Genomic DNA, 13,257 nt, shown 5'->3' with positions numbered 1-13,257 from the left:
TGCCCTAAGGCTGGTTCCACTGTGAGGGATTTTATGGAGAGCACTCAGACATAAGAGAAGGTTTGGGAAGAATGACCTCACTGGTCACTGACCCTGACTCTGTGGGCCACAATTCTAGCCCCATATCTGTCCCTGTCTCACTGGGGGACCTCAAGCTGGTTTCCAAATACTGATAGAATTAGTATCAGTAATTTCCCTCTGAGCCTGCGTTTCCAAATCCTGATGGAATTAAGCTGGATGATCACCATGGGTCCTTCTACCAGAACACTCTCCACTTCATCCTTTCTCGGTCTTTATCCCAGCCCCCACTTGCAGTGGCCGCTGTCTTGGCAGCACGAGAACCTGCTCTTAGTCTTGGCACCAAGTCCTCTCCATATCCACTTTTTCCAGTTCAGTCATCCTGGGTGACCTTTGCTTTGGAAGTCTCTCTGTATTCGCTCTGGACAGGGGTTATTTTCATTGGAGTCTCCTTGGATGGCTCTGACACAGGGCTTGTTTCCGGGGGCAGCCTCCCACCCCATTGTCATCCAGGAGATATAAGGGCCATCACCACCCAGCAGAATTCAGGAGACTGTGCAGGGGAGCGAGGATTTTGTAAGTATTTTCCTCCAAACCTGTGAATGATGGGCTTTCTACCTAATGTCACCCCACCTAAGGCCTTCAGAAGGCTTTGTGGGCAGGAGGCAGAGGGATTGGTCTAATTCAATTATCTTGACTAGCGTAAATTGAGAAATGGATTCAACTAGGAGAAGTGCCAAACTGACAAGCAAAGCAGGGTCATGATGTGGTGCCCGTTTATGTGTTCATACTTTTATTCAGCAAACTTTCTTTTGTTGTACTGAGCGAGGAGCAGGGTTTTTACTATGTGTAATGAATTCAATCGTGAGCGACGTCACCATCCCCCCTCTGAGGGGTGCACAGCCTGATGGGAAAGGCAGTCAGTCTTCCCTAACTGGTGCCCGGGATTCTGGTCATATCATGAAGGCTGCAAGATGGTGGAGTGGGGCCCCCTAACCTGGACTCTGGGGAGAGTCTAGAGTGATCTTCCTAGAGGACATGATTTCTCACTGAATTTGGAGTCGGTAGGAAGTGACTCAGGAAAAATGAAAAGAAGAGGGAAATGTTCCAGGCAGAGAAGCCAGCGAGTGCAAAGGACCCCTAGCAAAGAGCACTGACCGGGAGTCAAGTATGACTTTTCAAATAGTGTCTCCTACTTTCACTGGTTGTTTCCCTCCGGGCAAGTCGCTCTAGCTTTCTGACCTGGGCTGTAAGAGACGAGATAGCCATGTCTATCTTCAAAGTCTGCTGAGTGTCAGAGTCTTAGCTGCTCATCCACGATGCCATTTCCCTGTGGGTAATTCTCACTCCTGTTCCTCCCATGACTGTCCAGGTGTCAGGACAAGATGTTTCAGCTTTGGAAACTTGTTCTCTTGTGCGGCCTGCTTGCTGGGACCTCAGCATCTCTTCTTGACAATCTTGGCAAGAATGTTCTGAGGAAGCCGAATTCTGGTCTTGAGAGAGGACTTGATGCCTTTGACGATACACTTGAAAGTGAGTCAACAACAATGGCCAGTGGCGCTTGGGAGCTTCCTGCTAAAGACTGTGCCTGTATTAGCAGAAGCCGCAGCAGGGGCTCTCTTTATGGGTTGCTTACTAAGACAGCTGACTAATTGGTTCCTGTTTATTTGGAAATAATGACTAATTGGTCATTGTTTATTATTTTTCTAGAAACAAGCAACACTTCACTGCATATCACTTTACATCTTATAGCATGGTAAACTTTGCTAATAGATTCTTAGGATAAATTCCTCAAAGTGACATTTCAAAAGTTCAAAAGTATACATATTTTAAATTACAATAGATATTGACAAATAATACCCTATGCTAACATTTTCTCCAATACTCTATGAGATTACCTTTTTTCCACTTCCCTAACAGCACTGTTGTGGACAACTGAATTTTTTGCCAGTCTCACAGATGAAAGGTTATAAATCATGTCACTTTGCTTTTCCCTAATTATTAAAGGATTCACTCATATTTTTCATATTTATTAGTCACTTACATATTTAACTTAAATAGTTTATTTATATTTGCAGCATATCCTTTTCTGGGCCATTCAATTTTCTTAGTACTTTGTATTAACTAATTGGAATAGAATTCCTACCTAGCCTAGGTAACTTTAAAATTACCTACCTTTCTAGTTAATCATACGTCCTTGTAATTCTGATTTCTTGAAAGAATTTGGCCTTCTTTTCAATTTCTGGAAACATTACCAGCACCCTGAGAAATAGTCTTCATAGGAGAAACTAATTTCTGTATATGACTGCCTTTCAAACCTTGCCAGGGCTTGGGCAAATGTCAAAGATACAGGAGGGACCCACTTTCCAGTTTCAGTGCTGATAAAACTGAGCTCAGAGCAGAAGTGTCTGGATTATCTATAGGACCAGACGGAGTTTCCATCTCTGTTTCCATCATTTTAATTAGGTAGCTATTGTCCATTGCAGAGCCAAACTGGAGTAGTCTGATTACATACCTTTTCCTGTAGCCTTTTGTGTGTGTGTTTCTCAGCTAGTTGTTGCCTTCCTGTTTCTCATTTGAGTTCTTTTCTACGCATAGATTCTGAACTCTTTTCAGATGTGCCATTCTACATCTGCCCTGCCAAATCCCTCTTTTCTCTGAAACACCCTCTGTTAGGACTCTCTGTCTTCTTGCTCCTGAATGAATCACTGCTTTCTAGGCCTGTTATCCAGGGCTCCTACTTGCCACTTTAATAATTTGAAGCCATATTTCTTCTTTGATTCTACATTTTCCATTTCTTATTTTATTCTGTTTATTCTGTTTGTATGAGCATCTCCTTAATCTTCACTACTAGAAGCTGATGTGCAGTCAGTATCTATTGCCTGCTCAGTGGGTTAATTGCTTTGTTGAAATGATGAACATATATTAGCATGAAGGCAGCATACTAGGAACAAGGTCTCCTAGCTGTGTGACTTTGGCCCATTTCTCAATCTTTTGATCCTTTATTTCCTCATCTGAAAGTGCAGGTAGTAGCAATATCTACTTTGTGGAGGTGTTATAAGATGAAATAACCTAGGCAAGTAGTCTCATTAGTGCCTGGTGCCTAGGAGCTGCTTCTTCAGTTGTGCACTACACTAAACGGAGATTGCTTTTGCAGCTGTCTTTCAGAATTTGAAGACTGAATTGGAATCCAGGTGTTCGGAAGAGGTTGTACAGGAGACCCAGCACACTGAGAATTTGTTGGAACGACTCATTTCTAGAATTTTTCAAGTAGTGAACAGGCTTACAGGGTGAGTTGATGCTTCATGTTGGAGATCTTTGTTCCCAGAAAAGAGAACATGTCTCTTTGGGGAGGTAAGTTTAATATAAAAGAAAGAAAGATGAATAAACCTTGTGTGTTCTTGCAGAGCAGAAGGGGTCTGAGGCCAGCTCTACCAGAGCCTGGGAAAATTAGAGTCAGCGCTACAGGGCCTGTCCAGGCATCTCATGGGTCTGGACCCTCCGATACTGTGATTTCAGAGTCAGGATGAAGGTTCTCTTCTCCCTCACCTCTATCTGCTTGCTGATGCCTAAAGTCCCTTTTCTAAGGAATAAGACTTTTCTTCTCTGAATATAGCTGAGTATAAAAGTCTGAATGGCCTCAGGAGAGAGAAAATGAGAATTCACACCATGTAGGTGGCTCCACACATAACGTCTGGGAGTCAGGCAATTCTGGGTTCAAATTCTCACTCTGCAGAAAAAGAATTAATTAATGCTGTCTGCAGTAATGAAAGGATGGGGATAGAGATTGTCATACTAAATGAAGTAAGTCAGTCAGAGGAAAAACAAATACCATATGATACCACTTATATATGGAATCTAAAACATGATCCAAAAGAATTTATACAAAACAGACTTGTGCACATAAAAAGCAAACTCATGGTTACCTGAAGAGAAAGCAATGTGGGTGAGAAATTAGGCGTTTCGCGTTAACATATGCTAAGCTGCTTCAGTCATGTCCAACTCCTTACGACCCTATGGACCATAGCCCGCCAGGCTTCTCTGTCCATGGGATTGTGCAGGCAAGAATACTGGAATGGGCTGCCATCTCCTACTCCAGGCATGAACATAGACACACACTATATATATATAGATAGATAGATAGATATAGATATAGATATATGCGTGCACACACACAAAACAACTAACAAGGATCTGCTATATAACACAGGGAACTATACTCAATGTTCTGTAATAACCTATAAGGTAGAAGAATCTGAAATAAAGATACCTCTATAAATATACATATCTCTACCTGAATCACTCTGCTGTCCACCTGAAACTAACACAACATTGGAAAGCAACTATACTTCAACTAAAAACAAAACCCAAAAAACAAATACTGGCTCTGGTACATATTCACCCTTGGCGTCTTGAGGAAATCACAGCCGTCTGATCCTCAAGTCTGCCATGCCACCCAGTGGAGAGAATCCAACCCCTGAGCAGGGCTCTCGTGAAGACCAAAGCAGGCAAAGTCCATGAGGCTCAAAACTCAGCACAAAGCTGGCATAGAGAAGAGACAAGCAACAGCTTTCAGGAGTGACAAGAGTGAATTGTGGTTTTTACACAGGGTGAGAATCAGGAATGTCCAAGTCCCGGATATCACATTCGAAGCGACTTCTGAAAACACCGCTGACGTGAAGATCCCCATCACTGCTGACGTCACCGTAAACCGGTGAGTAGCCTTCGAATCTGAGGGTTGGGAGAGGCAGTGAGGTGTGGCCGATAGGTCTCCAGTCTGGAATCAGGCACTTTTCCACCCTGCCGCCTTGCTCTCCCAATCTGTAAAATAAGGAGGCCTTTGCAACTCCCAAATCCTAACCTTTAACATGTTCTAAGAAACACTGCCCAGAACCAAATCTCTTTTTTAAAAACTCCTCCATGAAATATAATTCCAAAATCATAAAACTTATCTAATCATAATAGCTGAAAATTGAGAAGACATGAACATTTATAACCCTTAGGCAAAGTTTCCTCCAGCATCATTTTGTCTCTCAAGATTCTCTTTAAATGGCAGTCACCAGTATGGCCATATAGTAGTGGACAGTATGTGATGAAAGGCATGCGAACATTATATGGAAACTATAATTGCATTAGGAATTTTATTCATTCATTAATGATATAAGTTATATTAGAAACAATAATTTCTAAGTATTTTAATTACTTTTTAAATACGAAGAAAAAGGAAAACGCAGATGTGTAGAAGAGTCTTTACAAATTAACTGTACTGCGATTTCATCATTCATTGGATTTGAGATCTTAGGATAGACAGCTTGCCCAAGATGCTGGACCTGATTCGTATGATCATTTATAATGTTTTCTTGCCTTCTTAGCTCTCTGCATATAAATCAAATGCTTTTCTACCATAGGCCTGATCCTATGCTAGTTTTAGAAATTCATCCAATTGTCGGGTTTGTAGACATGTAAAAGCTCATTCTGCTTATACAAGAACTCTGTTAGACTTGTGTCATCCTAATGTCCTTAAACCATGGCAACAGTCTGCTTCTAAATTGGAAAATTAAAAACAATAGCTGGAAATCAGAGTCAGGGCTATGGGAAATCCAAGATGGCTGCTTGGCTTTTCCCAGCTCCCTGACAAACCTCATTTTTTATTTGATGGGTTAAAGCCTCCCTGGCTACAGGGCCTCCATAATGAAAAATCACAGAATATTAAGTTTTGTAAATTGTTAAATTAAGTTTCTAGTTTTGTTAATGTCTGGAGGAGCCTGGTAGGCTGCAGTCCGTGGGATCGCTAATGGTCGGACACGACTGAGCGACTTCACTTTCACTTTTCACTTTCACACATTGGAGAAGGAAATGGCAACCCACTCCAGTGTTCTTGCTTGGAGAATCCCAGGGACGGGGGAGCCTGGTGGGCTTCCGTCTAAGGGGTCACACAGAGTCGGACACGACTGAAGTGACTCAGCAGCAGCAGCAGCAGCAGTGTTTACTAAGACTCACTGCTGAGACAGTTCCCTGTTATGTGATACTGCTAAAAGATTTAATTAAGTTATTAAAAAAGACACTCTAGGTTAGTTTCTAAGGCTTATCTCAGTAACCAATCTTCAAATAAAGGTCGGATGCTCCATAATGTACAACCAGGAGATTAACACCAGACTATAATCATTTAACGAATGAAGTCAGGTGACTTGGGGTATACCAGGCTTTATCTAATGAAAGTTCTTGACTTATAATTCTTATTTTACTAATAACTGCTAGCTATGGCTATATTATTTTCTATGTCACTTGTTTCACTGAGCCTGTGATATAATGCTGAACTGACAGTTCCATATGAGATCAATAATTGTAATAATGTGACTCTGGGTATGGGAAAAAGCAACAAGAGGAAATATTTTCCTGGACCAGGAGGCTAGTAAGACAGTGGTCCAGAGACTTTTGCTACTTGCAAGGCCTGGTCCAATTTTAGCACACTGAGTGGCCCATCACTTCCCTAGACCTGGGAATGAGCCTTCCCAGCACCACAGGACACAATGGCCATGAAATGGTGTCACATGGTCAGATATGTGGCTATGAAGGGACCCTGCTGACTGGAAGTTGGTACTTGCCAGCTGCCTCTACAAAGATTACATCATGACCATTGCAAGCTGCTGACCTTCAACACCCCCTGAAAGAAGTTCAGGGTGAAAATCAGGAATGAGGCACTCTGTGCTCTGAAAAAAAAAAAACAAAAACTGGCAGAACAGGCCTTCAGATAGTTAGATCTTTTCAGAAAAAGGTTTTATGAGTTCCAATTCTTGCATCTTCTCATACCTAGAAAAACACTGACGTCATTAATGGTGAAATCTGCTTTGGCTATTAAAAAAATTTTTTTTGTTCTTTTTTTACAATTAAAAGTCAAAATAGAGTAGCTACGGTTCAGACATCCTGGGAAATAACTATTTCCCAGATATCCTGAAAAATGATATTATGGGTGTGATTTCAGATTAGACGCTGTGACCTAATGTAGAACTTAATGCTCCTGTAATGCATTTTTGCTTCTGTACTTTGCTTGCTGCTCGTAAACCAAAGTTACAACATTTTAAGATAAGGTTGTTTTTAAGTAAAGATTCCTAAAATTGTTTTGAAAAAATAAAAAAATTTTAAAAAACAATAATAATTACTTTTTAAATACGAAGAAAATGCAGATGTGTAGAAGAGTCTTTATAAATTAACTGTACTGCGATTTCATCATCCATTGGATTTGAGATCTTGGAATAGTTAAGTAACCTCTCTAGACCAAACATTTCCTCACTCTGAAAATAGAGATAATGATAGTATTTTTCCCTCAAGGTACTGCTGTCAAAATGAAATCGCTTAATTCAAGTAAAAGACTTTTGTGAAATACTTAACACAGTTTGTGCTCAAGAAATGTTAACTATTATTTTTATTTTATTTATTGGTGTGCTACTGCATAAAAATTTCATACAAGGCAAACCCATGGGGCCAGAAAATTGACTCACTGGAAAAGACTCTGATGCTGGGAAGGATTGGGGGCGGGAGGAGAAGGGGACAACAGAGAATGAGATGGCTGGATGGCATCACCGACCTTATGGACGTGAGTTTGAGTGAACTCCGGGAGTTGGTGATGGACAGGGAGGCCTGGCGTGCTGTGATTCATGGGGTCGCAAAGAGTCGGACACGACTGAGCGACTGAACTGAACTGAATGTAAGAATGTAGATTTCATAAAAAATTTACACATTATTGACTGTATCCATAGACATCCCATGCAATGGCCATCTAGAGAGAGAGACTCATGTGGGCAACGTGAAGAGACTTCTCCACCTCTGGTCACTGTGAATCTTATTCCCTGCAGGCCTCTGTTGGGTGAGATTGTCGACCTGGACCTCAATGTGAACCTCCAAACTAGTGTCAGCATTGAAACTGATCCCGAGACTGGTGACTCCAAGGTGGTCGTGGGAGAATGCATCAACAACTCAGAAAGCATCTCCCTCACAGTGCGGCACAGGTGAGGCCCACACATCTCTGCAGAGCAAGGAGTTCCAGAGGAGCGGAGACCCGTAATTTCAGCCCTATTCCTGACCTGGGAGGGAGCAGAGTATGGTAAAAAAAAAAAAAAAAAGAGTTCAGACTCTGGAGTCAAGCTAGCTTTGCCACTCACTTGGGTCTTTGTAATCAATTTAGTCTATAGAAGCTTTAGCTATCACATCTTTAAACTAAGGTTGGTAACATCACTCATAGGCTGCTGCTGCTGCTGCGAAGTCGCTTCAGTCGTGTCCGACTCTGTGTGACCCCATAGACGGAAGCCCACCAGGCTCCCCCGTCCCTGGGATTCTCCAGGCAAGAACACTGGAGTGGGTTGCCATTTCCTTCTCCAATGTGTGAAAGTGAAAAGTGAAAGTGAAGGCGCTCAGTCGTGTCTGATTCTTCACGACACCATGGACTGCAGCCTACCAGGCTCCTCCGTCCATGGGATTTTCCAGGCAAGAGTACTGGAGTGGGGTGCCATTGCCTTCTTCCATAGGCTACTAAGTTGACCAAATGAGAAAATGCATAGCGTACTCAGAGAATATTTGGCCAAGCACATACTAAGCTTTCAATAATAGTAATGTCTATCCTTATTTTCTGTCTCTTGGGTCTTCCCATTACTAAGATGGGAGTGTTGACCACTCAAACCATAACTGTGAATTTGTGTATTTCACCTTTCAGCTTTATTTGTTTTTGCTTCATAGTTTTTGAAGCTCTGATGCATGCACATTTAGCATTGTTGCATCTACTTGAAGAACTGACGTTTCTCTTATTATATAATGTCCCTCAAATCATAATAATGATAATAACAATAATAATATATAGTGTTTACCTTCTTGCCTCTAGCTAGGAGAAGGCTAGAAGAATAAGAAGAACCTGCTATAGGTTCTGATATCAGATTGTGCCCTAATCATCTTCCACTCAATGGAAGATTCCCAAGATGAGACCTTGAAAAATTAATTCTCTCCATTTAAGTCACTGATCTCCAGTAACCCACGAAATCTAGATCTTAAACTGTGTGGTTGAATAAGCAGGTTTTGCCCAGGGAAGATGGTAGAGAGAAAAAGGCTGACTCTGGTCCTGGCTGGGAGAGGAGGAGTGGTCTGGAAGCTGAAGACTGGGGCAGGTTGGCCTTGGCAGGTATCAAGGCTGAGCCATGAATAGAGGTCAGTCCATCCTGCTCCAACAAGGGATCTGATCACAGGTTGCGTAGGGACCCCCCAAAACCCACAGATAGGCTCTGCAGCCTATCATCACTTGGAAAGACTAATATAAGTCCAAATGCCTGAGACTTGCTGGACACTGCCCAGCCTATAGCCCCAGGGAAATCATCCAGCCTTCTGGGTCTCAGTGTGCATATCTGTGAAATGGCATGCCACTCTGCTGCTCCAAATCCTTGTGGGGCTTTTCTCTCCACCATGGGTGGAGTCTCAAGCTCTCCCCAGGGCCACTGAGGCTCTGCCTGATCTGGGTCCACCCTCATATCACTGTGCTCTCCCCCTTGCCCACTCTGCTCTAGACACACTAGCGTTTGCTCTGAGTCTCAGAAAAACTCCTTCCACCCAAGGCCTGTGCACAGGATGCTCTGGAACCTAGTCTCGAACACCCTTCCCACATTCCATCTTATTGTACAGCTCATCCTTCAGAGTCTAAAACAAGGTTCCTCCTCTTCTCTCTTGGAAGATCTCCTCTCACCCTTCTCAATACCTATCATAAGTTGTCATTACGTATTTAGTTGTATGTTTACTTCATTTCCTCCTTCAGCCAGAAACATGTGGAGCAACTGTTCTATGCCAAGCAGCTGCCTTTCTGAGCGCTGGAGAATTTATGGTGACTGCAGGCAAGGACCTTGCTCTCGTGGAGCTTATGCTCTTGAGAGGAAGGCAGACAGGCAAGCATTCAGTCCAGTAATAAAGAACTCACACGGGAAATGTCAGATGGCAAAGATCCCTGAGCAGTGCAGCACTCTTAACAGAGTGCTATGATACAAACTGATACAGAGTCCTTCCTTAGGCAGGCAGTCAGGGAGGGCTGCCCTGGGGTGGTGAAAGGTATGCTCAGAGCTGATAGTGGGAAGGAGCAAGCCTTAGGAAAACTTGTTTAATGCGGGGCTAGCCAAAACATTTATTTGGGTTTTTCCATAAGATGTTACAGAAAGCTCTGAATGAACATTTTAACCAATCTAATATTTAGGTACCATATTAGGAGCTGCTTGTGCTTTGCTCGTCACTGTGTCCTAAGTCAGGTTTGGTTCCCAGCATATAGTTGGTGTTCTATAAACATGTACTGACGAATAAATGAATGGATGGCTAGATGGATGGATGGATAGAAGAATGGGTGGATGGATGGAAGAGGTCTCAGGATTGTGATGAGACACTCATGAGCTACTGGGGTGGGCTGCTGGTCAACCATGGGGTTCTACGTGCTGATCCCCCTGGGGAGAGGCTCAAGTCACCTGACTTCAAGGAGCTCCACCGTATTCCACCCTCTTTCCCACTGCTCCTTCTTGGCCGCTCTGCCAACTTCCCTGACCTTTGTCAATTTCCTCTCTTCTCCAGACGCTTTGGACTGCTCAGCGATGTTGTGGACTTTGGAGTGGACATTGTGAGAAGGGTGGTGTCCTCTGCAGTGCAGGATGAGGTGAGTCCCCCACTCCTGGGGCTGCAGTCAGGCCTGGTGGGGGCAGGTGTGTCACTCCATGGGTGGGCTGTACTCTCTAGCCACCTTCCTTTCTGAAGGGCCAACTTCCATTTGAGTTGTCAGTTGCTACTCCCCCTGCCCCACCCCACGTCACTCAGCCTGGCCTGGGGAGAAGAGGAGCCCAACATGAGCTGAAATCACTGGGTCCCACACTTGAACCATTTGCCATACCCATGGACTGCCAATAGGCCTTTTAGCTAATATTTTTCTTATTTCAATACAACTTTATTTAATTGATTTAAATACAAAATCTGTACATACTATAGGTCAGATTCTTATGTATCATATACAAAACCATATGTACCATGTGCCCTAAATTCCAAAGATTCTAAATTAGTCACTCTGGAAGGGGCCTTGCAATCTGGGCTTATTTTTTTTTTAATCCTCCAGGAGGCCCTGAGATTTACTGAACTGGAGGGTCACTGCTATATGGTTGTCAGACCAGCAGCACTGACCTTCCTTGGGCATTTTTTAGAATGCAGACCCTTAGGTCCCATTCCAGATCTGCTGTTCATTAATGTATTTTAATAAGATCCTTGGGGAGTTGTATGCACACAAAATTGTGAGAAACACTTCTCTGTGGTTCCCAGGGCCCCATTTGACCCTTGAGATGTCAGAGTCCGAAGGACAAGGTTTCAAAGAGCACAGGGATCTGGGATGCTTACAGTCTAGATACTTAAGGCACTGGGATTCTAATGTTCTGAGGTTTTTAGGGTTCTAGTGTCCTCTGGATCTCAGATATGGGCCTTCTAGGTTTCCACTGTTCTAGAATCCTAACGGTCAGAAGTTCTGAGGCCCCAAGTAGTGAGCATCTCTGCGGGTGGCGGGCAGGGCACTCATAGCAGGTAATAACCAGGCCTCTTCCTTCTCCCGTCTCTCCTCACCTCCTCACCTCTTTCTTTCCTTCCCTCTTTCCATTTCCCTCTGTGTGTCTCTCTTTCACTGGCTCTGTGTGACCCTCAGCTGTGCCCACGAATCCGTGAACTCCTTGAAAGCCTGGATGCAGAGTGTGTTAAGAAACTCATCGGTAAGTCACAGCCTGGGGAAGCAGCGAGGGGGCTCCCTCTGCAGCCTCACAGGGGCTGGTATGCTGCTCTATGCCTGCAGCACCAGCAGGTCTGGGCAGGGGACCCTGGAGACGCTGAGGACCCTTCATCCCGAGCAAGTCATGAGAGTGCGGTTGGAGGGGTCCCTGCGGACTGAGAGTCTCTAGCGGTCTTTGAGAGCTTCAGCTGCCCTCCTTTGTCCCTCTGGCAGAAATTGCTGCCCAGAATGATGTGAGAAAGAGGACAGGCCAGATCTGGGTTCAAACCCTGGATCTGCTACTTAGCAACTGTGCAGTCCTGGTCAACTGGCTCCGCCTCTCTGAGCCTTGGGTTCCTCCCAGGTGAAAGGAGGTTGTAAACAAGGCTTAGCTGATGAATGGATTTAAAGAAAACACAGGAAAGGACTATTATCCAGTAGGCATTGATGATAAACACCACTCCTTCCCTTTCCCTTCTTATGAGGAAGTGTGGTTTCACCCCCAGCCCGCGAGAGCTTTGCTTGACTTGGGTCTCTGGCATGACTGGGGTTGTTGGGGCGGTGGGCAACAGAAATGGGATGAGTGAAGCATCAGGATCCTGGAGGCAGTTCTTCTAGAAAATAGCCACAGACCTAGTTCATTGGGCCATCGCTCTATGCTTCTTATATAAATAAGTATATACTATACTATGTAAGTATACTATGCTATACTTAGTATATATAGTATATACTAAGTCTATACTATAATTATATACTATATACTTCTTATATACTATCTCATTGGATCCTTGGAATGACCCGAAGGGGATGGGTAGTGTCATGATATCCATTTCACAGATGAACTTGTTGAGAGATGGAGTGACACATAAGTGGACCCATGGCTGTCAAGTCTGACCTGGTGGAGGGTGGCAGTCACTGATTTGTATTCGACTTTCCAGTGCTGGAGACTGAGAACTGCTACTAATTGTGTTCCTTCAGGTGAACCTCAGGAAAGCCAAGAGGAACTTGATGAAAGCATTTGAGGAAAACTGCTGGGATGCCCGCCCGCTGGTGAGGGCTGGGTCCAGGGCCCCGGGCTGAAAGAGGATGAGACCCCACCCAGGGGCCTGTGGAGGAGCAGAAACAAACTTGGCTTCTCCTCTTTCTCTAGTGGCAGACTGAGCCCTGATCTCGGTCACAGACCAACTCCTGACCCTTAATCAGACACGCGAATAGTGCTTGATTCTGCTCCCTGACTGAGCCCAGAACAGTCAGACTGAGCTTTAAGTCCAGTAGTTGACTGAGCCCTGACACTGGTCACAAATAGAGACCAGATCGCATCTCAGTCTGATCCCTGATCCTGATCATACACTAAGCCCTGAACCCTGGCTCTTCTGGGCCCTGATCAGTCTTTTTACATCGGCCATTTTGCTAAGGTGAGGGGGTGGGAGGGTGAGGGGATGAGGAGGGGTCAGTGCCAGGTGCCAGAGAAAGACCCCAAATCACAGGTG

General features: G+C 44.1%; 1 protein-coding gene across 1 annotated transcript; it reads left to right on the top strand.

Moving 5' to 3' along the window:
- The first annotated feature begins 1,403 nt into the window (after window positions 1-1,403).
- Window positions 1,404-12,789, top strand: LOC148775361 (short palate, lung and nasal epithelium carcinoma-associated protein 2A-like). Its single transcript, XM_088843630.1, has 7 exons — window positions 1,404-1,551; window positions 3,176-3,308; window positions 4,628-4,732; window positions 7,872-8,024; window positions 10,603-10,684; window positions 11,708-11,771; window positions 12,746-12,789. The coding sequence occupies exons 1-7, from the start codon at window positions 1,404-1,406 to the stop codon at window positions 12,787-12,789; spliced, it is 729 nt and encodes a 242-aa protein (XP_088699756.1).
- Window positions 12,790-13,257: the final 468 nt, after the last annotated feature.

The sequence above is a fragment of the Moschus berezovskii genome, chromosome 15 (assembly GCF_049115385.1).
Source record: "Moschus berezovskii isolate FMDL1 chromosome 15, NW_MosBer_1.0, whole genome shotgun sequence".
NCBI classification, from domain to species: domain Eukaryota; kingdom Metazoa; phylum Chordata; class Mammalia; order Artiodactyla; family Moschidae; genus Moschus; species Moschus berezovskii.
This window is presented reverse-complemented; position numbering and strand designations above follow the sequence as displayed.